Source organism: Artemia franciscana, chromosome 20 (genome assembly GCF_032884065.1).
Source record: "Artemia franciscana chromosome 20, ASM3288406v1, whole genome shotgun sequence".
Classification (NCBI taxonomy): domain Eukaryota; kingdom Metazoa; phylum Arthropoda; class Branchiopoda; order Anostraca; family Artemiidae; genus Artemia; species Artemia franciscana.
This window is the reverse complement of record NC_088882.1, coordinates 5,413,527-5,440,214: the sequence shown is the minus strand read 5'-3', so window position 1 is coordinate 5,440,214 and position 26,688 is coordinate 5,413,527. Positions and strand designations below refer to the sequence as shown.

General features: G+C 35.1%; 2 protein-coding genes across 2 annotated transcripts in view; one reads left to right on the top strand and one right to left on the bottom strand.

The window, feature by feature from the left end:
* LOC136040355 (eukaryotic elongation factor 2 kinase-like) overlaps positions 1-15,282 on the bottom strand; it is a 53,255-nt gene extending 37,973 nt beyond the window's left edge. Inside the window, exons 1-2 of the mRNA XM_065724600.1 lie at positions 14,947-15,282; positions 12,708-12,889 (exon numbers count right to left, since the gene is read on the bottom strand). Of these exons, the coding sequence (XP_065580672.1) occupies positions 12,708-12,889; positions 14,947-15,032 (268 nt within the window). The 5' untranslated portion in view covers positions 15,033-15,282. The remainder of the gene's footprint in view (positions 1-12,707; positions 12,890-14,946) is intronic.
* The window catches only part of LOC136040359 (PIH1 domain-containing protein 1-like), a 491,267-nt gene that overhangs the window by 367,174 nt on the left and 97,405 nt on the right, over positions 1-26,688 (top strand). The gene's annotated exons all lie outside the window — the stretch shown is intronic.

Sequence of the window (26,688 nt, the reverse complement as noted above, 5' to 3'; positions counted from 1 at the left end):
GGAAAAACATCCGTATTCAGATCTATACCTCATTATTCTAATGATGTGTCCCTGTGTCCCGGTCGTCATTTATATTCCCTGTGTCCCGGTCGTCATTCGTGTCCCGGTATCCCAGTTTGTAATTTTTCTTTGAGTGTCCCGGTCCTCATTTATATTCCCTGTGTCCCGGTCGTCATTTGTGTCCGGGTCAGTAATTTCTATTCGAACAATCCCTGCGTCCCGGTCGTCATTTATATATCCCGCCTGTGCCCCCGGCGTCCCCGTTGTAGTTGCATCCCTATGTCCCGGTCGTCATTTATATTCCCTGTGTCCCGGTCGTGATTTGTGTCCGGGTGTCCCAGTCTGTAATTTCTCTTTGAGGTTCCCGGTCATCATTTATATTCCCTGTGTCCCGGTCGTCATTTGTGTCCCGGTGTCCCGGTATGTAATTTCATCAGTTGACAAACATGACGTCAGTCGACAAACAACTTCATGACGCATACAGCTCAATCCTTATAATGACGTCAGTCGACACACAAACATGACGTCACTCGACACACACGCACAGACAACTTATTTATATATATATATATGTATATATATATATATATATATATATATATATATATATATATATATATATATATATATGTATATATATATATATATATATATATATATATACTAGGTGTTGGTGTAGCGTGAGATCGTTTCTTCGCGCCACACCACCCGCGCGTAAGTCGTTACGCGCCATATTAGTTACGCGCCATTGTAGTTGTGTCCCTGTGTCCCACCTGTGAATATAAATAGATATATATATATATGTTTTTAACTACGTAAAACTTGCGAATATACAACATTCTTCGCTGTACCATTGTCTGTGCATATAAATAGATTGTCAGGTTTACCGACTCTTGAACATGCAACATATAATTGTCCATGGGAAAACAATCCGTATTCAGATCTATACCGCATTTTTCTAATGATTGCCCCTGGGCTTTGTTGATGGTAATTGCTAATCGAATATTCCCTGTGTCCCCGTCCTCATTTATATATCCCCCATGTGCCCTTCCGGCTTCCCCGTTGTAGTTGTGTCCCTGTGTCCCGGTCGTCATTTATATTCCTTGTGTCCCGGTCGTCATTTGTGTCCCGGTGTCTCGGTCGGTAATTTCTCTTTGAGTGTCCCGGTCGTCATTTATATTCCCTGTGTCCCGCTTGTCATTTGTGTCCGGGTGTCCCGGTCTGTAATCTCTCTTTGATTGTCCCGGTCGCCATTTACATTCCTTTTGTCCCGGTGTCCCGTTCTGTAACAAACGACAATGGATCAGTTGTGTTGTAACTTTGTTCACGATCCCATTCTACACATGTAGAAATAGAAGCAGTACGATTAGGTGAAGGCATTCCCAAATGCTTGAGAAGTTTGTTTGCAATATATCAGCACAATTCTTCAATCATAACTACAGTGCAGTTATAAATTTCTGTTGTAAAGTCCAAGGTCATATCTGACCTTTCTAGCCGTATTCGGTGGAGTATATTCTCGGCCATTTGCGATTTGTATTTCTCCCATAACTCTGTAGGAGATGAAGGAGAGCAACTTTTGCCGGAAGATGCGGGCCGTAATGTCATGTCTATGAACCGGCGATTGTCCACGATGTAAAAGCTGTTGTATCTAATCCCAAGATGGATTATATATAAATGTAATAAAAGACCAACCATTAATCTATAGGCATAATATTTCATTGCGCTGCATTTCTTATCCATTTCTTTGTTACTGGCTGGATTTATCAATTTAATATTAAAGTGAAAGCCGTCGACTCCATCCCAAAAAATGATAGGATATTGTAGGGCATCGTAGCATCGATGAGTTTAATAAAAACTTCTCATTGAAACGCCTTGTTATATACTTATAATGACGTCATATATAAAGCCTTTGACGTCATATACAAATCCCCGACCATAACGATTACCACTTGGTTGATAGTTGCGTATCAGTAGGCATTAATTCGATTGCTGTTTTGAACAGAAGCACTAAATTATTATTTATGTGGAAAAGATGTTGCAACTGGGAAACGATAGTCCTTTCAACGTCGTTTTTTTTATCATCGGTATCACTTTCAAGTTGTTTGGTTTGTTTTACCTTGACTTGTCTTTCGTCACTATGAAATACATATCGCCGAACCTTTTTTTTTTTTTTTTTAACTAAAATCTGTTAGGCATTGATGACTTTATCCAAGTCAAAATCCCAAACCCAATCAGCATCGCTATCATTTTCAGTTTTGATACGTTTTGACTCTCGCTGTCCAGGTTGTTCTTGTGATTCCTCGGCACGCTTTCTTTTGGTGATTTCTCTTTGAGACACAAGCCTGTTTTCACGCTGTTGTTGTGATTCCTCGGCACGCTTTCTTTTCTTACTTTCTCTATTAGCCGCAAGCCTTTTGGCATTAGCTCTTTGATCAGCTTCCTCGGCTGTTTCTTCTGCCATTGTAGGTTCTTCTGTCTTTTTTAAGATCTATATTAAAAATTTCTCTTTGATGTTGTGATTCCTCGGCACGCTTTCTTTTGATGCTTTCTGTATTAGCCGCAAGCCTGTTTTCACGCTGTTGTTGTGATTCCTCAGCACGCTTTCTTTTCTTACTTTCTCTATTAGCCGCAAGCCTTTTGGCATTAGCTCTTTGAGCAGCTTCCTCGGTTGTTTCTTCTGCCATTGTAGGTTCTTCTGTCATTTTAAGATCTATATTAAAAATTTCTCTTTGAAAGGCCTTCTTATATACTAATAATGACGTTATATACAAAGCCTTTAACGTCATAACGAACATGACGTCAGTCGACAAACAACTTCGTGACGGCATAATGCCCAATCCTTCAAATGACGTCAGTTGACAAACATGAAGTCAGTCGACACACAAACATGACGTCAGTCGCCACACAAACAACTTATTTTTACATATATATCTATCTATCTATCTATATATATAAAAATAAGTTGTCTGTGTGTCGAGTGACGTCATGTTTGTGTGTCGACTGACGTCATGTTTGTCGACTAACGAAATTACAGACCGGGACATCGGGACACTCGAAGAGAAAGCGACCGGGACACAAGGAATGTTCGATTAGCAATCACCATCAAAAAAGCACCGGGACACAAATGACGACCGGGACACAGGGAATATAAATGACGACCAGGACACACAGGGAAACAACAACAACGGGGACGCGGGGGGGGGGGGCACAGGGGGATATATAAATGACGACGGGGACACAGGGAACGTTCGATTAGCAATCACCATCATCAAAGCTCAAGGGCAATCATTAGAATAATGAGGTATAAATCAGAATACAGATTGTTTTTCCCATGGACAATTATATGTTGCATGTTCAAGAGTCGGTAAACCTGACAATCTATTTATATGCACAGACAATGGGACAGCCAAGAATGTAGTATATTCGCAAGTTTTACGTAGTTAAATATATATATATATATATATATATATATATATATATATATATATATATATATATATATATATATATATATCTATATTTACAGGTGGGACACAGGGACACAACTACAATGGCGCGTAACTAATATGGCGCGTAACGACTTACGCGCGCGGGGGGGGGGGGGGCTTGGGGGGCGCGAAGCACCCCCATCAACTAGGTGTTGGGGTGGCGCGAAGCGCTTCCCCAACAGCTAGTATAGATATATATATATATATATATATATATATATATATATATATATATATATATATATATATATATATATATGTATATATATATATATATATAGTGTAACAGACGGACATACAACTTATTTATATATATAATGAAAAGAGAAATCATCTATGTAGCAGCACAAACACAAAAAAAAGAAAGGAGATAGAAGGAGAAAGAGAAAACTGTTTTCCTAAATTAGTGGTTAATATAGACCAGCACTTGAATGAGGCCTTAACCCTACTCATCCATACAACCACACAGGTCAAACAGCATAGCCATACACAATCAACCATAAAGAATAATCCATGGACAGGCATGTCGTCAATAAGTATAAGTCGTCATTTACCAAACAATAGAAACAATAAACACAAATAATTCAGAGGCAACAACCCAACACAAGGGCTCATCAGGAGAATACACTTGCCTATAGGGTTTCGGCACTTTAAATTCTCTACCCAGTCAAGTGCTGTGCCTACCACAGAATATCCATGGCATTCCCGTGTCAGGTATCACCCCCAAAATACATGCGTATGAAAAAAAAACAGCAAATGTAGAACAACCAAGTAACACCAAAACAAACTTATCCTGTTAATGTATTCCTCTTTTTAGCAACAATAGGTAAACTAAATGTGATAAATTTTACCAAATCACAAATATTAACACTTTGCAAAAAACCTGAACGAACTAAACAATTATAGAATTAATCTTTACCATGAGGCTATTTTTAAAAAAAATCCGCTCTATTAGAAACACAATTCAAAATAAATGGCGCTGCATCATCTTTTCGCGAACCTCCGAAATTAGCCGAAAATTTTCTTAAGTATTTCCAGATAATTCTTTCGGTATTTATTTAAAAGTTCGTTATAATGAAAACTAAATTTTTTAAATTGCTAAGTTAATTTATTTGCAGAAAAACCTCTTAATATCAATTTTTGGCTTAAGGTTTTACATCTATTTTAAAATCGATATAATTACTAAAAAACCTTGCATAACGAAGTAACTGTGAGAAAAACGCCGAATATGTGATATTTGAGTGTATGTTACTTTCAGGGAATGGGAAACTCAGGGAATGGGAAACAAAATCAAAATCATCCGTTTTATTATACATTTTAAAACTTAATTTATTATTATCAGAAATATTAATATTTAAATCTAAGAAATGATCTTCATGACCAGCGCCATGACTAGGTTCAAGAGTAAGCTCTGATGGATATATATTTTTAGAAATACCAATGAAATCCTTACAATTTAAGACCAAAATATCATCTAAATATCTTTTATTATTTGACAAAACATGTTTTAAATTATTTGGATTATTCTTATCCATCATATATTTATATTCTAGTTGACTTAAAAACAAGTCAGCTATAAATGGGCTGGCATTCCCTCCCCCCATGGGAATTCCCACGATTTGCTTGTACAAATCACCACCCAAATCTTATATAAGTATTGTATAAAACAAATTCTAATAACTCAAAAATCATATCCAAGCTGTAACATCTCAAGTTAACTGTAGTCTTAAAGCAATTTGTCCATATGGCTTTTTTATTCTAAGTGTCTATTTTTAAGAACCTTTTATTAGATAAGAGGAAAGATTTCTTGATGACAGTTTTTAAATTATCTACCACTACATTAACTGATAAATTAGTATACATTGTCGCAAAATCGAAAGACTCAATTCTTTTAGCTGAAACCCTTGTTAAAGAATCTATCACCTGCAGTGAATTATTAACACTCCAATATGGATTAAAATTCGAAAATTTTTTAATACCAGAACAATAGGTTTTAAGTTTATTTATAATTTCCTTTAAATTAAAGAGAGGTCAGTAGCAGCAATGCGGGTTGGACATTTAGGTGCTCCAGCAATAAACCGTGGTTTAGGGGGGATTTTTATGAAATTTTACAGTCCAATATAGGAAAGGGAACTTTTTATCATTGTCATTTAATTTAATATTAAAATTTTTAAAAAGTATTTCTTCAGTCTTTTCAATTAAATTCTCACCCTCTAAATTCACCTTTTCGTAAACATTAGTTGTGCATAACTCCCTTTTTAAGATATCACAATAAAGTTTCTGACAAATTATTATTAGCTTTATCCACTGGCACAATTACAAATTCATTCTGTAGATTAGCAATTGCTTGTTTAATCTTAGCGTTATAAAATAATGTTTTAGTGTACTATTTTTTAAGATAGAATATATTTTATTTCGTATTCTACTAATAATTAAATTCTTCCAACTTTGAAAACTCTCTTTATTTTTATTCTCTTTCTTACACCACTTATCAATAAATAAATCAGAATAATTTTCCAAGCCATCAAGAACACTCGATGATCCAAATCTTATCAAACTTTTTCTTTTTTGAAATCAATTTCGTTTTAGTTAGAATGCAAATTGTATCACATATTACTTTAAAATTATATTCAAGAGCTGCATTATTCTTAACAATCCAGAAAAGTTATATATATATATATAGATTATATATTATTTATATATATATTATATAAATTATATATATTATTATATATTATAACTAGCTGTTGGGGTGGCGCTTCGCGCCACCCCAACACCTAGTTGGTGGGGGCGCTTCGCGCCCCCCCCAAGCCCCCCCGCGCGCGTAAGTCGTTACGCGCCATAATAGTTACGCGCCATTGTAGTTGTGTCCCTATGTCCCACCTGTGAATATAGATAGATATATATATATGGTTTTAACTACGTAAAACTTGCGAATATACAACATTCTTTGCTGTCCCATTGTCTTTGCATATAAATAGATTGTCAGGTTTACCGACTCTTGAACATGCAACATATAATGGTCCATGGGAAAACAATCTGTATTCAGATCTATACCTCATGATTCTAATGATTGCCTTGAGCTTTGTTGATGGTGATTGCTAATCGACCATTCCCTGTCCCGGTGTCCCGGTCGTCATTTACATCCCCCTGTTTCCCCCGGTGTCCCCGTTGTAGTTGTGTCCCTGTGTCCCGGTCGTCATTTATATTCCCTGTGTCCCGGGTCCCGGTCGTCATTTGTATCCCGGTGTCCCGGTCTGTATATACATTCGTTTTTTAGTTTTGTTTTTCTCCTTTATTTTTTTCCTTTTTTTTTCTTTTTTAGCTTATTTAGATTTTTAGATTTTTTAGTTTTTTTATTAGTTTTTAGTTTTTTTTTCTTTTAGTTTTTTTGTCCCGGTCGTCATTTATATCCCCCCTGTTTCCCCCGGTGTCCCCGTTGTAGTTGTGTCCCTGTGTCCCGGTCGTCATTTATATTCCCTGTGTCCCGGTCGTCATTTGTATCCCGGTGTACCGGTCTGTATATACATTCGTTTTTTAGTTTTGTTTTTCTCCTTTATTTTTTTCCTTTTTTTTTCTTTTTTTTATACTCCCTGTGTCCCGGTGCTTTGTTGATTGCTAATCGAACATTCCTTTTGTCCTGGTCGCTTTCTCTTTGAGTGTCGTCATTTATTTTTTTCTTTTTTAGTTCTTTTAGTTTTTACCTTTTTTAGTTTTTTTTAGTTTTTAGTTTTTTTAGTTTTTTACCTTTTTTTAGTTTTTTTAGTTTTTTTAGTTTTTTAGCTTTTTTATTTTTTTTATTAGTTTTTAGTTTTTTGTAGTTTTGCCTTTTTTTTAGTTTTTTTAGTTTTTTAGCTTTTTTATTAGTTTTTAGTTTTTTTGTAGTTTTTGCCTTTTTTTAGTTTTTTTTAGTTTTTTTAGCTTTTTTATTTTTTTTATTAGTTTTTAGTTTTTTTTGTAGTTTTTTGCCTTTTTTTCTCTTTGAGTGTCGTCATTTATTAGTTTTTGCCTTTTTTTTCTCTTTGAGTGTCGTCATTTATTAGTTTTTTCCTTTTTTTTTTTAGTTTTTTATTGGTTTTTACCTTTATTTTAGCTTATTTTTCAGTTTTTTCCTTTTTTTTAGTTTTTTTGTTATTTTTTATTTTTTTTAGTTTTTTACCTTTTTTTAGTTTTTTTAGTTTTTTAGTTTTTTAGCTTTTTTACTTTTTTTATTAGTTTTTTAGTTTTTTTTTGTAGTTTTTGCCTTTTTTTAGTTTTTTCAGTTTTTTTTTAGTTTTTTTTTGTAGTTTTTGCCTTTTTTTAGTTTTTTTAGTTTTTTAGCTTTTTTATTTTTTTTATTAGTTTTTAGTTTTTTTTTGTAGTTTTTGCCTTTTTTAGTTTTTTCAGTTTTGACGTCACCTGATCCAGTTTTTTTCAGGTGACGTCACCTGACACATCCATCCACACATCCATCCACAACTTATTTTTATATATATAGATATAATTAACTATATGTCGTCATCACCTTTCAGAAGCCAGCAGATTCACTCTTATAGTGGCAACCATAGAGTTTAGAAAGCTTACGGTTCAAGAAGACATGATACCTCAATTTTTAATTAATTATATCTTTTTAATTAACTTTTTAATTATCAAGAAATGGTCAATCTGGTTTCATATACACCTGGCGGGTAAAATCCAGGGATATATATGATTGTCTTTTTGGCATTATGGCAGAATGCCACATGGCAGCAACAACCAGCCGTTTGTCTGTGTCATTTCTCTTAGGAGCTCCTGATTTTCGCTTCGCACAAGACCCGTCGGTGCCAACCTTTGCGTTGAAATCTAATTTGACACACACCATTTTTTGTCTGGGCTCATCATTGAGGAAAGAATTCAGTTCTTTATCAAATTCCTCCCTTCTTCTTTCTTCTTCTCCTTATTCCTCCTTCAAATTCCTCTTAACCGTGGCTTCATTTGCCAATGCATAGCATGCAACTTCGGTTAATTTAGCAGGTCTTACATGGAATTCAGCAGTCATTACGTGGTTCCTTGCGGGCTTCTGTTACATTGCTACTAGTTATACTAAAATGTGTTTAAACAAATTTTTGATGTTCTTGATTTTCAACAATAGCGAAAAAACACAAACAAAAAAAACATAATATGTTTTTTCACCAGGCTGTGTGTATATCAAAACCAGAAATGCATTTTGACTCTGATTTTATTACATTAATTGGTTTAACGTGGAAACTTTTGGCTTCTGAACAGCTCACATAGTGTAGCTATTTTTGGCAGATGATGAGTTATTTCTGTTGCTAGTTCAGTTGGAATTCCAAAACAAATCATTTGGCAAACCTAAGTGCCGCACTCACAAACAGTTATAAGATGCTTTCTCGAGCTGCACTCACAAACAGTTATAAGATGCTTTCTGGAGCTGGAATTTTAGTCTTTCTGGATCTTTAGAATTCCAGAATTCTCCTGTTTGACAAAATAATAACCCTATAGCAACACTAACTACAGTTAAATTGTCAATTTTTTCATATTTACTAGTATTTAGTTACTTCTTCTATTTAGTTATATTTAGTTTTCTATTTATTTTCATTATTTTACTATTTAGTTTTCTATTTATTTATTTTAACATTCTATTTAGTTTTCAAACATTTTTAGCAAAGTTTTCATTTAGTTTTCTATGACCCTTATTCATTTTTTTTATCCTAATTATATATTCTAATTCTTAAGATTCTTTAATTTAGGTCCAATAAACCAAATTAAAAAAAAAAAAAAAAAAAAAAAAACAAACAAACAAAAACAGCGCATTGAAAAACTCAAATTTGATAATTCAGAATGATAATTTTCGGGAGCTTACAGTACATAGGCAGGAATATGTTGGTATACCTTTGGATTCAGCCTCCGTTGTATATTTCAAAATTAGTGTGACTTCGCCCATACCCTTTGCATATAGAGAAGCATGAACATTAAAGGAAGAACATACAGAACATAGCTTATAGAACATAGAGCATAGAAGTTATAGAACATAGCTTAAAGAACATAGCCTGGAATATGTTGGTACAGCTTTAGATTCAGCCTCCGTTTTACATTGACTTCCCCCATACCCTTCGTATATGGAGAAGCATAAACATTAAAGTAAGAACCAGAAGATACGCATGACAGTTTTAAGAGAAACTGTTGAATGACATTTATAAACAAAAGCATAGCAATGAAGTACGACCCAATCTTTGGCCTGGTTCCACACAATCTTTGGCCTGGTTCCACACAACTTTGGCCTGGTTTGGCTTGGTTCGGTACATGTATCATGATGGCTTAGATAGATTTTGCACTAAAATGGAATTGCTGTGGGCATCAAGTCATGGCTAATTGTAGAAAATTCAAGACAGATAGTCCAATTGAGTGAGAAACAAACCTGACATTAAGCCCTCTCTTATTAGGATTGTATAAAAATGAGGTTAGTTCATTTGTTAACTGAGAAACTGTAGAATGACATTTATAAACATAAAGCTTGGAAATTACATGCGACCCAAACTTTGGCCTGGCTCGGGCACCTTCTTCTGATTGAAAGATTAATTAACTATTAATTATTATTAATTATTAATTAAGTTTTCAAAGAAGAGTAAGGAGCTCCATCAGACCAAAAATGAGCAGAAATAAAGTCGAATAATTTTCCAAGCGCAGAACTACTACAATTCACCATAAAAAAATAAATGAAAACTAAAACGAACAGAAATTATAAGAAATAACTAAGTCGAGCTCAAAACAAGCAGAAATTAACATGAATGGGGCTGACAACCATGCCTTCTCACAACCAGAACATAATTTGTAATTTACTGAAAAAAAAAGAAAAAAAAAGAAATGAACATGGATTGTCAGTTTAATATATATTTATTCCTTAAAGTCTTAATAATTTTTTTATTTATTAAAGTAAAAAAATTGAACACATTTAAAATGTGTTTTGTTTTCAGTAAAGCTCAAATTAAACTGAAAAGCAGTAAAAACAACCAGAAACCACAAATAAGGTTAGGATCTGACTAAAGATTGGCAAAACTTTTCGGAGATATATTGAGAAGTGACAAAAAAGAGGCTCTGAAATGCTGCAATGAAAAAAATGTTTACACACAGTGTAATACGCAGCCCAATTTGAACAAAGTTGAGATTGACAGAGGTTATGGGGTAAGGGAGGTTAACGACAGATGGCAAATTATGTATTTGTAGGTCTGATTCTTTATCATTGTTTTCGAGTGTGTGATAGGACTCTCTGATATAGACAAAGGCTGCACAAAATCCTTTCTTATCCCTCTGTTTCCTTACCTCTTAGCAATTCATAGCCCTTTGATCTCTTGTGATATAACAACAGCAGAGACTTAGAAAACATTGTCAGAAGCGTAGTTAAGGTTTACAGCGTATAAAACAGTGCCAGTCCCTCCCCCATCCAACCATTACTATAAAAACATAAGTTTTATCATAGTATTTACAAAAAAAAACTCAGTTCAGTATCCCCTTGGAGGCTATGCCCGGGACAGCTGTCCCCCTTGTTCCTCACCCTAGCTAGGCCACTGAATTTTGGGTGGAAGAAGATCATTTGCTTTACAAGCCTTAGGGGCCCTGAAAAACTTGACAAAAAACTCAGTTCAGTGTCCCCTCAGAGACTGCACCCGGAGACAGCTGTCCCACTTGTTCCTCACCCTAGCTAGGCCACTGAATTTTGGATGCAAGAAGATCATTTGCTTTAAAAGTCTTAGGAGGCTTAACATTCCATAGAGTTTGTAGCACTAGCAATAGTAGATACATCTATCTTGAGTAAAGCCTTGTAAACGGCCTGAAAAACTTGAGGAAATCCGTGTTAAAAAGAGCATCAAATATACTGAAGGTAATATTTCCTTAGCTTAGGCCTTCCCACGTTAGCTGGCACATAAGCGGTAAAGTGATTTCACAGCAACGACTTCTTGACGAGACAACGACTGCTTGCACGGACGAGCTAAATGGCAGAACATCCTTCTGAAAGACATTATCAGAGCGTTGTTAAATGCCACTCATGTCTCCTAGTGCCGAGAGGAGCGCAGCATGACATCATTAGGAGGGCGACACATCATGCCTCCGAAATTATTCCATATAGCAGTTGTTGGTCATGAGTAGCTACTTGGTCGTTTCACGAATAAGGGCAGAATAAGGGCGGTAAGATCGTTTCCCGATCTTACCAGTCAGATAGGGTGTTAAGATGGTTAGATAATGTTAAAGTAAAAAGAAAGAAAAGATCTTGAACAGCTTCGATAACTGCAGCAGTTACCTTATATACTGCAGCAGTTACAGTATAAGATACTGAGCAGCTTATTAACTGCAGCATTTGCTACTGTTAGCATTTGCACATTGTTTAAGCTAAAATTTAAAAAAAGCATACAAATTGTAAATCTGTCTTCTGCAGAAGATAAAAATGACAACTTTTTTAGAGAATTATTTGTTGTAATGACACGAACAGGAAGAAGTAGAGAGGGGGAGGAGGGAGATCGGCAAGGGTAAGAAACTTACTCTTCTATAAAAATAACCCCTCCTCTACAAAAACACTCGAAAAACGAGTGTAAAACTGCAGTAAATCCTGACAGAAGATGATAAATTTACCAAACCCTCTTAAAGAAGGTTTTGTAAGTTCTGAAAGATCAAGGTTTTCGATTAGGTACCAAATACCCTTCATTGCAAACAATTATAAGCTGAGTGATAAAATTCAGTTTAATCCACCCCAAAAATCTCAATTAAATTAAAAAAAGCAAATATTACAGATTGTTAGCTAAAATTTTGATTGTTCACCATTAATGATGGAAAATTAAATTATTTGATCTTCTTATTTGTGTGTTTCGCTTTTGTGTCCCTGTGTCTGGGATGGCCTCCCACGCCCCTGCTGCCCGATATTTCTTTATTTATTTATCCTAGTTACTTCTCTTTTATGAGTTTTTTTCTATTTTGTTTGTCTTTTGTCGTGTTAAATTTTGGAATCATTATTAAGATGAGATGTTGATGTTTTTTCTTATGTTTTTGCACTGTCCCAGCCTTACGAGCTCTGCTCTCTGTTGGGGCATAATATTGTTTGTGTATTTTTTGAGTTGAATAAAGAAAAAGTTGAAAGTTGAAAAGTTGAAGTTGGTTGCATTTTTATATTCTATTCGATTCTAGATATTCCAGATTATAATATATATTCTAGTTTAACAATAGACATTCTAGTTAAAAAGACCAACATACCTGCTTTTACGTAATTAATCTCTAGACCAAATCCCCCATCTCTATACATTTCAGCTTGACGGGCAATGAGTTGATATTGGGGGTCGTCCATGGTTCCATCAAAATGTCCGTCATCATCCATTTCAGTCAGTGCAGCAACAGCTTTCGAGTACAAACGAACGGCTTCTGTCCACGACCGCACTCTGAAGATAAAATTTCACGTTTAGCAGGAACTTTCACGATAATGCGGTAAAATATAAAACGATAAAAATATATAATATCTTATCCCTTAATTATTACCCCCTTAATAAAAAAAGCTGATAAAAAAGAGCTGATGTTGGGGGTCGTCCATGGTCCCATCAAAATGCCCGTCATCATCCATTTCAGTCAGTGCAGCAACAGCTCTCGAGTACACACGAACGGCTCCTGTCCAAGACCGCACTCTGACGATAAAATTTCACGTTTAGCAGGAACTTTCACGATAATTCGGTAAAAAAAATATAAAAACATATTATTTCTTATCCCTTAATTATTACCCCTTAATGAAAAAGGGGCACCACAGGGTTCTATTCCTGGCCCCTGCCTTCCTTATAATGTATAACTGATTCTGATGCTGGTATTCATCTTGTTCTATTTGCTGACAATTTTTCTAAACATGTGCAGAACACACTAAAAAAAACACTACCTTTCAAAACTATTTTAAAACGATTAAAACCCTAGCAAGCAATAAAAATATTTCAAATATTTCTTAGCCCTTAATTATTACCACGTTAAAAGTTAACTCCTTTAATGAAATAATTTTTGAGACCGCACTACTTTTCCATTTAAAAATTTCAGAGAAAAAAAAAACGGTACAATTTAAATAAAACAGTGACAAAAAATAAAACAAAACAAACTCTAAATAACAAAAATTCGAATATTTTTGACTCCACATCCAGGAGCCTTATCAGCGGAAAAAAATAAAGTTAAATTAAACTTAGCATATAAAGAAAAGGAAAAAAAATGCAAAAAACAAAAATCACATCTTAATAAGCTCCAAAATATCGCAATCACTATCAATAGTCTGAATAAGCACACAGAAATTACAAAAGATTGTCTCTGGTACACTAGACTGTCTCTTGTATAATTTCAGTTTGGCAATGAGATCCAGCAGAAATGAAATACTATATTTATTTGAAAGAATTTAATCAGGTCCCAGATCATCACCAATGGTTAAAATTACAAGGTTAAGATCGTTTGGACTATATGGGAAATCTATGGGTATATGTGGCAACAGAAAGAACTTCTTTCTCTCTTTCTACCATTGACCTCATCCTGACTTTCGTTTAAAAGGTTGACACTTGTTTGTGGAATTTTGTGGCCTTTCGTGGCTGTATGGCCTTTCACCACAATTAGGACGGCACGTGACCGTTCAAAATATCAAACCATTAAGCTTCAAAAGCAGGTCAAATTATTCCAAAAAGCTATTATGAAGCACATTGCTTTTTGGAATAATTTGACGCTTTTGCAATAATTTGCTTTTGAAGCTTGACGGTTTGATATTATTTTAAACGGTCACGTGCCGTCCTAATTGTGGTGAAAGGACATACGGCCACAAAGGCCGCATTTTTATGGACTTTGTCAATATCAATCCGTCAAGCTTCAAAAGCAGGTCAAATCATTCCAAAAAGCAATGTGCTTCATAATAGTCCCCAAACAAGTGTCAGCCTTGTGAGCGGAAGTCAGAATGAGGTCAATCCTAGCATCTAAAATGATCTGGGTGCAAAATCTTCTGATCATGATGAACAACCTACCTTGAATGGTATGATTTTAAAAGCAAAAGGGAGCTATATAATTCATTTTAAACAACATTATTACATGCCAGATAAGGGTGTAAAGAGGAAGGCTTTGAATAGATTTGAATGGACGAGGAGTGTGCGTGGCTGTGTTGGCCTCAGGTGGCTTGATGCTGCAGTGAGTTCTTAGTAGCAGTAGAAGTATCGCATGCAAGATTCCCCCTAGAAGTTTCTACGGAGACATTCAGACATTCGAGTTTTCAAGATACATCTCAGGAACTAATTCGATATCACGTCATAGTACGTGGCCAAACCACCAGAGCGTTTGCATTTGATGATACTTGATATGGTAGGCCGGTTTCCCCACCAATATCAACCACAAATAAACCCGACCAATACAACCTGGTTCAAAGGTCAAGGTCTAAAAAATTTCCCCCTGAAGAATCACCAAAAAAGCTTAGCGGAGTGAAGAAAAAAAAAATCACCTGGTTCCAAGATTCAAGCCAGTGTCATATACTTTAGCCAAGAAAATCATCGCTGCTCGATCGCCGGCTTCTGCAGCATAAGTCATGTAATCCAAACCAATATCTTCATGTTCTAAAGAAAATGGTAGATCAATATCTTCGAGAATATTATGCGGCAGTTGGAGGTATATACGGGCAGATGCTATTACAGCTTCTAATACACCACAATCAGCAGCACGACGAAGATGAAAGAGAGCAGCAGTTTTGTCATATTCATCACCGGGTGAGGAAAAGCGACTGAGTTCGTGGTAGCGTGCAAGGTCAAGGTGAATCTGAAATAGTAAAGATGATAATTAGATCTATTGTAAAGAACCGTCGCCCATAGCAACCTTAGTTTTAAAACACTTTTTGAAAAAAAAAACTGTCAAGTGAGAAACATTACTATTTAAAGCTGATTCAAGAATAGTAACTATGATTTTGGTAAAGCTTTTAATGGTAAAAGTTTATTGACAAAAAGGGAATTTTGAAAGATCGCCAGAAAACGCTCAAAAAATAACGTTATATCCAATTAAAAACTGCAAAATCGGAATCGCCATTAACAAAAACCCCATACAGGGAAGGTTCTACCCCACCCGATTCCTCATCTTGAACAACAAGGCTGATAGTTGAACAACAAGACCTTGAACAACAAGGCAGACAAGGTGTCATCTTTCTTTTCTTTCCTTTTTTTTACTGTTTACAGCGTCAAGGCTGACGCTGTTGTACTCACGAGAAAAAAAAATTGTTAATCTAGATGATGTCAAGGATCACAAATTAAGCCTTGGAAATGCGTAAAAAATAAATCTATATATATATATATAAATAAGTTGTCTGTGTGTCTGTCGAGTGACGTCATGTTTGTGTGTCGACTGACGTCATGTTTGTCGACTGACGAAATTACAGACCGGGACATCTGTTTACAGCGTCAAGGCTGACGCTGTTGAACTCACGAGAAAAAAAAATGTTAATCTAGATGATGTCAAGGATCACAAATTAAGCCTTGGAAATGCGTAAAAAATAAATCTGTATATATAAAAATAAGTTGTCTGTGTGTCTGTCAAGTGACGTCATGTTTGTGTATCGACTGACGTCATGTTTGTCGACTGACGAAATTACAGACCGGGACATCGGGACACAAATGACGACCGGGACACCGGGACATCTATATATATAAAAATAAGTTGTCTGTGTGTGTGTCGAGTGACGTCATGTTTGTCGACTGACGAAATTAAAGACCGGGACATCGGGACACAAATGACGACCGGGACACCGGGACATAGGGAATATAAATGACGACCGGGACACTCAAAGAGAAAGCGACCGGGACACAAGGAATGTTCGATTAGCATCACAATCAACAAAGCATCGGGACACAAATGACGACCGGGACACAGGGAATATAAATGACGACCAGGACACTCAAAGAGAAATTACAGACCGGGACACGGGAACACAAATGACGACCGGGCAGCTAGCGCCATCCCAACGATGTTGGGATGGCGAAGCGCCATCCCAACAGCTAGTAGGGAATATAAATGACGACCAGGACACTCAAAGAGAAAGCGACCGGGACACAGAGAATGTTCGATTAGCAATCACCATCAACAAAGCACCGGGACACAAATGACGACCGGGACACAGGGAATATAAATGACGACCAGGACACTCAAAGAGAAATTACAGACCGGGACACGGGAACACAAATGACGACCGGGACAAAAATGACGACCGGGACACAGGGAATATAAATGACGACCACGACACTCAAAGAGAAATTACATACTGGGACACCGGGACACAGGGAAACAATAACAACGGGGACACCGGGGGGCAAAGGGGGATATATAAATGACGACGGGGACACACGGAATATTCGATTAGCAATCACCATCAACAAAGCTCAAGGGCAATCATTATAATACATTATAATAATTAGGTATAGATCTGAATACAGATTGTTTTTCCCATGGACAATTATATGTTGCATGTTCAAGAGTCGGTAAACCTGACAATCTATTTATATGCACAGACAATGGGACAGCCAAGAATGTTGTATATTCGCAAGTTTTACGTAGTTAAAAATATATATGTATATCTATCTATATTCACAGGTGGGACACAGGGACACAACTACAATGGCACGTAACGACTTACGCGACGGGGGGGCTTGGGGGGGGGAAGCGCCACCCCAACAGCTAGTAAAAAATAAATTACACAAAAGTGAAAAAACACAACAATTAAGCCATTTGGATTAAGTCTAAATTTTCTTAGTGAGGGCATGTGAGAGCGTGAATTATCTCAAATCGTTTTATTCCGTAAGATATAAGGTAAGATGGGACCTAATTCACCATTCAAATACTGGAATGAAGCTGGGAACTTGTTACATAACATGGCGTAAGTTACTCTTCTGGCCAACCAATTCCTGGCTTAAAAAACAAAAAAATAACAAAACTGTCATAGAAAATTCATAGGAAACACAAAACCAACGTAAGAAACTTTAGGCTGCGTTTATCTTAATTAGAAAAGAACAAACCACATCGAATGGAGTCACTCAAGTATGACATCTTACCCACAAAAGTAGCATTTTAACAGATGCGTATGTCACATCATCTCTTTTGAGAAATTTGTTTTTACTTCTGACATTATCCTTTTTACTTACAAAAAGCGCGTAGATATAGAAACTATCTTTCGAATGAGCCCTTAAAGATCTCTATGATGTTTCAGCGCCCCACTAGTGGCGAAAAAAAAAACAAGAAGAAAAGGAGACATCAATGCCTTCCATGCAAAAGCGATTCTCCTTGTTCCTCAAGATGGGGGACTATAATTCTTCCATCAGGGATTTTAAGCTATTGTCATTCCAACGGTAGTTTCATTTTGATTCGACACCATTTCAAGGGAATTCCGACTATTTTCGGAATTTCTACAAATTTGTTTTCGCAATAAACTTTTACAATTAGTATACATCGAAATAATGGGTAGTATTTCGGAATCAGCTTAAAATGGCGATTCTTCCTCACTAAACAGTTTTTTTTTCAAAGCGCTGATATTCTTTGTTGCTCAAGAAACGACTGTAGAACTACTGTATAGAATGTTAGCTAAGGTGATTCAAATGATAGTTTTCATTTGGATCCAACACACTTTTCGAGGGATTTCAGGTTATTTTTTGAATATCCCATAAATAAGGTGATTCAAAAGGTAAGTTCAAAAATAAGGTGATTCAAATGGTAGTTTTCATTTGAGTCCAACACCCTTTTCGAGGGATTTCAGGTTATTTTTCAAAATCCCATAAATTTGATATCGCAATAAACTTTTACCAATAAGACTAACCAAAATAATAGTTACCATTTCTGAATAAGCGTCAACGTGAGATTCTTACTCACTTGACATTTTTTTTTCTTCCTGTTGTTACTATATGTTGTTACTGTTGTCATTAAAATTTTCAGTTACTATAAGCTAACACTTCGTTTTTAGCATTCTAGGAAGCATTTCATATCAGAAAGAAATATCGACAACATAAAAACCTGCTATTATAAGTAGGCTAAATTTATTTTCTATCTGCTAAAGGATCATAAGAGTAGCGTCGTCGCAAAAAGTTTGCCCATGCAAACAATATTCGAGAATTAGTGTATATTGAACAGATAAATCAAACCCAGTGAAAAGACATTTTCCACTAAATTTTGTTTGAATGATTTTCGATACTTCTATGCTTGCTGATTTTAGCTTTCTATTTTATTTATTTTCCATGCTACATTAAAATTTTTTATGGATGGTGGACTATTAAATGACTTTCGTGCATATATATATATATATATATATATATATATATATATATATATATATATATATATATATAGGCCTATATATACATATATATATATATGTATATATATACATATATATATATATATATATATATATATATATATATATATATATATATATATATATATATATATATATATATATATATATTATATATATATATATACGGATGATCAGGAGATAATATAGACCTGTAAAATTAGGAGAATACAATTTTTTCTGAATTATTTACTATTTCAGATTTAGATTATTATTTCAGATTATTAGTTCAGATTGCATCTGACACTGCAACCAGAATTTCTGGAATCTCTTGTTTCTTTCAATTTTATTTTTACTTTAACATGATCCACTAAAGATCTTTAGGTAGGCAATATGCATCACTTTTGGAGGTTAGGCTAAGTTACAGCGAGAGGAAGAAGGCAAATACACGAACCATTTTAGGCAGAAAAACAATCCTTACTTTTGCCCCAATTTAGATTTGATAAGGGAAGGAATACAGTATTGGACCTTACAGTCCCTACCAACAGTGCTGATCTCCGTTTTCTGGCCCTCAACCAGGAAGTGCAATAAGGGGTAGGGGGCCAGCCATACTGTGCTTTAACAAACCCTTCCTGCTCACCTTCCCCTGATACCCAGATGTCAATTTAGAAATGGATCGACTCTAGTTAAGCTTACATTTGAGCTCTGACCCCTGTTTCAAACCAGTGACACCAAGACTCAAACCCCTGTCCTCGAGTACAAACAATTTCAAGTCTAGCATGCTAACCGCTCGGATAAGACGGCATCATAACAAAAGGGCAGATAAAAATCTTATTTTAGAAAAGACCTATCTTGTGATAGGTCTTTTTCTAAAATCGCGCCGAATTCAAGACGCGCCGAATACGAACTTTAGAGTAAAAAAAACCCTTTAGATTCAGAGAAATTACTTTTTTTTATAAATTCTGAAGCTGTGTTAGTCCTAAGACTAGGACTGAGCCACATACCTGTTTTCCTTGCACGTATTGAACATTAAGTATCGTTGCTTGTGGGTTTGATTTTTTTGTTGTTGATTTTGCCATGGCCCTTTTTGACATATGTATCAATGAATTGTTGTTACTATGTTATAATTATAACTTTTATATTGATCATTGAAGCATGAAAACGAAACCGAAAACTGAAACAGCATAAACCCGGAACAAAAAACTTAAGTAGAAAGTAAGACATTTTTCTAATTTACTGATGAACAAAACAAGTAAAATATTTCCAAAATACATACTAAAGAAACCTACCATCCATCACTCTTAACCATTAATCTACACGCAATAAGTTGGATCTGGTCAAATTTAATGGAGTGAGAAGGGTTTTAAAACTATAATGGGCCAATGCAGAAAAACTATTTTCCTCCTTAAACTTTGTCTTGTGGTGTTTTGTGGTGTCTTGAGGTATGGTGTTTTTTTCCTTCGAGAAGGACTATCTCCTCCTTCTTGAAAAAAGGCAAGGATAATCTTACTTCAGATCCACCAGGGGTATATAAGATTCCTTGCAGCTGAGACGATACCTATATAGGTCGTACCTTGAGACCTCTACATCACCCATTAAAAGAACATGCTGATTCCATTGATTCCTGCCTTAAAAAGACAAAACTTAAGGAGGAAGATTTTTTTATTACCCTATTACCCATAGACTGAAGATTCCCAAAAAAACCCACCCCCTCCTTTATGTCTAATCTTTTCAAGATCCACAAGGATATCAGCCATCAAAGTATTTATCAAAATTAGGGTCAGGTCACAACAATAATTCTAAGTTCGGCTCATTATTAGCATTTTTTAGTGATTTTAGTTTTATTTATTTAGTGATCTTATTTTCAAGCAAAAAATTTTAATTTGCACCTGATGATGACAGGCAAAGGTCCTGTCGAAATTTACGTTCGAAGAAAATCAATCACCTGACAAAAATGATACACAGCTAGATCTACGGTTAGTCGAGCAGCGAGAATCACGATGAATCCCAGGCCAATACAAATCCTATGAAATGTATGATTCTGAGAAGGATAAACAGTGAGGAGGAATTAAATTTACACTAGAATTTCTTAATTCAGATCATATTACCGATTTACCACCACATGGATTAAAACTGTAGAATATCATGATAATTATACTAAAACATAGTTAGAGAACCATATATATGCAAGTCAGCTACATGATGATGACCAGGCGTTTTACTTAAACTCTAGTTTTAAAGGTTAATTATAATCAAAGGAAAATCTAAATTGACCATATTGCTCAAGAGTAATTCAAAAATTTATAAGAGCATAATTTTACTTATGTTTGGATGACTTTAGTATGGAAGTAAGTTTTCTCTTAAGTCTTCAAACACATTTTGAGAAACTAATAAAGATTTAAGTGACGACAGAGGCGTTTGATAAGTTACTTCGCTTATATTTTCATTTGTTGTTAAAAAATGTTCATAAAAATAACCATACATAGCGCAATAATAAAAAATGTTATAATGGGAAAAGAAAGGGCTTACATAAAAATATATAAGGATCCGTTACTCAACATAGGAAAAGATAGTGTCTATAGTCAACCAAGGTACTGTTATTCGACAGAGGAAACTAGCCTTGTTGATGGTGTGTTGTTTTGGGAATTTCCAAAAATTTTTGAAGTAAGCGAAACTACTAAGTTTGATTTCAGGCTGAAGCGGACAAGAGCATACAAATGAAAAATGATGAAATTGGCCATTCTGAATTTCGCCTAAGCGATCAGAAATTCAGTATGGAAGAATCTCATCGCCTCCCATTAAAAGGTGTTACCAGATTACCCTATGACCCAATTGAGGGAAAGTATATAGTAGAAGTCGGAACACTAAACATTAAGGTAGAATTACTTGAGCCGGTACAAAGGAATTGTATTAAAAAGTTCTACGTGGATCTAGAAAATGACCGGAATCGACCAGATTCGAATCGAATCAATCGAGAAGCGGGTGAGGAACGTTCCACAGATGAAAATGATTTCGATGAGGGATTAGTACAACCATTTGAATCTAATAAGAATATGATTACAGAATTACACGTCGATCTAGAAAATGACCGGAATCGACCAGAATCGAATCGAATCAATCGAGAATCGGAAGCAGGTGACGAACGTTCTACAGATGAAAATGATTTCGATGAGGGATTAGAGCAACCATTTGAATCTAATCAGAATATGATTATAGAATTACACGTGGATCTAGAAAATGACCAGAATCGACCAGAATCAAATCGAATCAATCGCGAATTGGAAGCAGGTGACACATATTCCACAGATGAAAATGTGATTTGTATTATAAAGTTCCACGTGGATCTAGAAAATTACCAGAATCGACCAGAATCGAATCGAATCAATCGAGAATCGGAAGCAGGTGATGAACGTTCCACAGATGAAAATGATTTCGATGAGGGATTAGAACAACCATTTGAATCTAATAAAAATATGATTACACAATTACACGTGGATTTTAAAAATGACCGGAATGGACCAGAATCGAATCAATCGAGAATCGGAAGCAGGTGACGAACGTTCCACAGATGAAGATGATTTCGATAATGGATTAGTACAACCATTTGAATCTAATAAGAATATGATTACACAATTACACGTGGATCTAGAAAATGACAGGAATCGACCAGAATCGAATCGAATCAATCGCGAATCGGAAGCAGGTGACAAATGTTCCACAGATGAAAATGATTTCAATGAGGGATTAGAACAACCTGCGTACTGATGGCAGATTTTTCGCTATAACTCCCGTATAGCGAAAAGAAGTCAACAAATCGAAGAGACTTTCAGGAAAAGAATTGGTTAAAATTAAAAAAAGAACTCGATGACGTAGGGTGGAGTTCAGTAATTGATGAAATGGATCCAAAACAATCCTTAGATAACTTTTATAATAAACTGACTGAAAAGCTTGATAAATTTTGCCCATATAGAAATCTGAAAGGACATAGGCATACACCAAGAAAACCATGGGTAAATGCATCGCTTTTGAAGTCAATTAATGAACAAAATTGTTTATGTAAAATTAAAATAAAACCCACTCATATAAATAGATTGTCAGGTTTACCGACTCTTGAACATGCAACATATAATTCTCAATGGGCAAAACAATCCGTATTCAGATTTATACCTCAAGATTCTAATGATTGCCCTTGAGCTTTGTTGATGGTGATTGCTAACCGAACATTCCCTATGTCCCCGTCGTCATTTATATAAAATTATATAAAAATCAAATTATATAAAATCATTTATATAAAAAAAGTTTTTTAGCTTTTTTATGATTTTTTAGTTTATTTTCTTTTTAGTTTTTTTTGTAGTTTTTACCTTTTTTAGTTTTTTTCCTTCTTTTGTATTCAGATTCGAACCTGGAACCTCTCGAACCTAGAACCTGGAACATACCGCGTTACCAACTCAGCTACATCGGCTTGAATACTTTTGTTTTTCAATTGGTATATGATGAATTTTATAATTCAGACGTCATATGCGGACAGACAGACAGACAGACATAACCCACAAACAACTTATTTTTATATATATACTAGATGTTGGGGTGGCGCTTCGCGCCCCCCCCAAGCCCCCCGAGCGCGAAAGTCGTTACGCGCCATATTAGTTAAACGTCATTGTAGCTGTGTCCCTGTGTCCCACCTGTGAATAGAGATGGATATAAATATATATTTTTAACTACGTAAAACATGCGAATATACAACATTCTTCGCTGTCCCATTGTCTGTGCATATAAATAGCATTTATATTCCCTGTGTCCCGGTCGTCATTTGTGTCCTGGTGTCCCAGTTTGTATTTTCTCTTTGAGTGTCCCGGTCGTCATTTATATTCCCTGTGTCCCAGTGTCCCGGTCGTCATTGTCTGTAATTTGTCTGTGTCCCGGTCTGTAATTTCTATTAAAACAATCCCTGTGTCTCAGTCGTCAATTATATACCCCGCCTGTGCCCCCGGCGTCCCCCGTTGTAGTTGTGTCCCTGCGTCCCGGTCGTCATTTATATTCCCGGTCGTGATTTGTGTCCGGGTGTCCCAGTCTGTAATTTTTCTTTGAGGTTCCTGGTCGTCATTTATATTCCCTCTGTGTCGGTCGTCATTTGTGTCCCGGTCTGTAATTTATCTTTGAGTGTTTTTTCTTTTTTGTTTTTTTTAGTTTTTTACATTTTTTTCAGTTTTTTTTCTTCTTTATTTTTCAGCGTCACTATGAAGTACATATCGCCGAACCTTTGTTTTTTAACTTAAATCTGGTAGGTATTGATGACCTTATCCAAGTCAAAATCCCAAACCCAATCATCATCGCTATCGTTTTCAGTTTTGATATGTTTTGACTCTCGCTTTCCAGGTGGATTTTCATCTAACTGCGCGGTTTTGCGTTCTTTAGCCGCAAGCCTGTTTTCTTGCTGTTCTTGTGATTCCTCGGCACGCTTTTTTTTCTTACTTTCTCTATCAGCTGCAAGCCTGTTTTCTTGCTGTTCTTGTGATTCCTCGGCACGCTTTCTTTTCTTACTTTCTGTATCAGCAGCAAGTATTTTGGCATGGACTCTTTGAGCAGCTTCCTCGGCTGTTGCCATTGTAGGTTCTTCAGTCATTTTACAATTAAACATTTTTCCGTGAACGCATGTCTTAAATACCATTAATGACGTCACCGTCATAGCAAAAATGACGACAACTAACTTCATGACGTCAGTCGACACAGAAACATGACGTCACCTGACAGACAGACACACAGACAGACAACTTATTTTTATACATATAGATATAGATATGTTTTTAACGACGTAAAACTTGTGAATATACAACATTCTTCGCTGCCCCATTGTCTGTGCATATAAATAGATTGTCAGGTTTACCGACTCTTGAACATGCAACATATAATTGTCCATGGGAAAAACAATCCATATTCAGATCTATACCTCATGATTCTAATGATTGCCCTTGAGCTTTGTTGATGGTGATTGCTAATCGAACATTGCCTGTGTCCCCGTCGTCATTTATATATCCCCCCTGTGTCCCCGGCGTCACCGTTGTAGTTGTGTCCCTGCGTCCCGGTCGTCATTTATATTCCCTGTGTCCCGGTCGTCATCCCGGTGTCTCGGTCGTCATTTGTGCCCCGATGTCCCGGTCTGTATATACATTGGTTTTTGAATTGGTATATGATGAAATAAATGTTTTATTTTTTCCCTTTTTTTCATTTTAGTTTTTTTTATTGGTTTTTACCTTTTTTAGGTTTTTTAGTTTTTTTCTTTTTAGTTTTTTCTGAAGTTTTTATCTTTTTAGTTTTTTTATTTTTATTTTAATTTTTTTAATTTTCTTTTTCTCCTTTATTTTTCAGTTTTTTTTATCAGTTTTTAGTTTATTTTATGGTTTTTTCCTTTTTTAGTTTTTTTTTAGGTTTTTACCTTTTTTTAGTTTTTTTTTAGTTTTTAAGCTTTTTTAGATTTTTTCTTTTTTTTTCTTTTTAGTTTTTTTTTTGTAGTTTTTACCTTCTTTAGATTTTTCTTCCTTTATATTAATACTAAAGCCAAGGTTCGAACCTGGAACCTCTTGAACCTAGAACCTGGAACATAACGCCTTATCAACTCAGCTACATCGGCTTGAATACAATTGAATTGGTATATGATGAAATAATTCAGACGTCATATTATATGATGAAAAAAATTTTTAGTTTTTTTTTCTTTTTTTCTTTTTAGTTTTTTTATTGGTTTTTACCTTTTTTTTAGCTTTTTTAGTTTTTTTCGTTTTTTCTTTTTAGTTTTTTTTTGTAGTTTTTATCTTTTTTAGTTTTTTTTTATTTTATTTATATTTTTTAGTTTTCTTTTTCTCTTTTATTTTTCAGTTTTTTCCTTTTTTTAGTTTTTTTCTTTTTTAGTTCTTAGTTTTTTACCTTTATTTAGTTTTTTAGCTTTTTTAGCTTTTTTTATTAGTTTTTAGTTTTTTTTTAGTTTTTGCCTTTTTTTAGTTTTTTCAGTTTTTTTTTAGTTTTTAGTTTTTTACCTTTTTTTAGTTTTTTAGCTTTTTTAGTTTTTTTTTTCTTTTTAGTTTTTTTTGTAGTTTTTACTTTTTTTAGTTTTTTTCTTCTTTTGTATAAGTGTGAAATAATTCAGACGTCATATGCGGACAAACACGACGTCACTCGACAGACAGACATAACCCACAAACAACTTATTTTTATATATATAGATCTTCTATATATATAAAAATAAGTTGTCTGTCTGTGGATCTGAGGATCAGGTGACGTCATGTTTCTGTGTCGGCTGACGTCATGAAATTAGTTGTCGTCATTTTTGCTTTGACGGTGACGTCATTCAAGATATTTAAGACATATGTTCACGTAGAAATCTATTAATGTTTAAGTTTACAATGACTGATGAACTTACCATGGCAAAAGCCGATGAAGATGTTCAAAGAGTCTATGCCAAAAAACTTGCTGCTGATAGAGAAAGTCAGAAAAGAAAGCGTGCCGAGGAATCAAAAGAACAGCAAGGAAACAGGCTTGAGGCTAAAGAACGCAAAACCGCGCAGTTAGATGAAGATCCACCTGGACAGCGAGAGTCAAAACATATTAAAACTGAAAATGACAGCGATGATGATTGGGTTTGGGATTTTGACTTGGATAAGGTCATCAATGCCTACCAGATTTTAGTTAAAAAAACAAAGGTTCGGCGATATGTATTTCATAGTGAAGCTGAAAAATAAAGAAGAAAAAGAAAACTGAAAAAAGAAAAAATGTAAAAAACTAAAAAATACTAAAAAGAAAAACACTCAAAGAGAAATTACAGACCGGGACACAAATGACGACCGGGACACAGGGAATATAAATGAAGACCAGGACACAGGTATTTAAAAATATCGTTCAAAGACAAATTTTTAATTGTAAGAAGACCGTTGA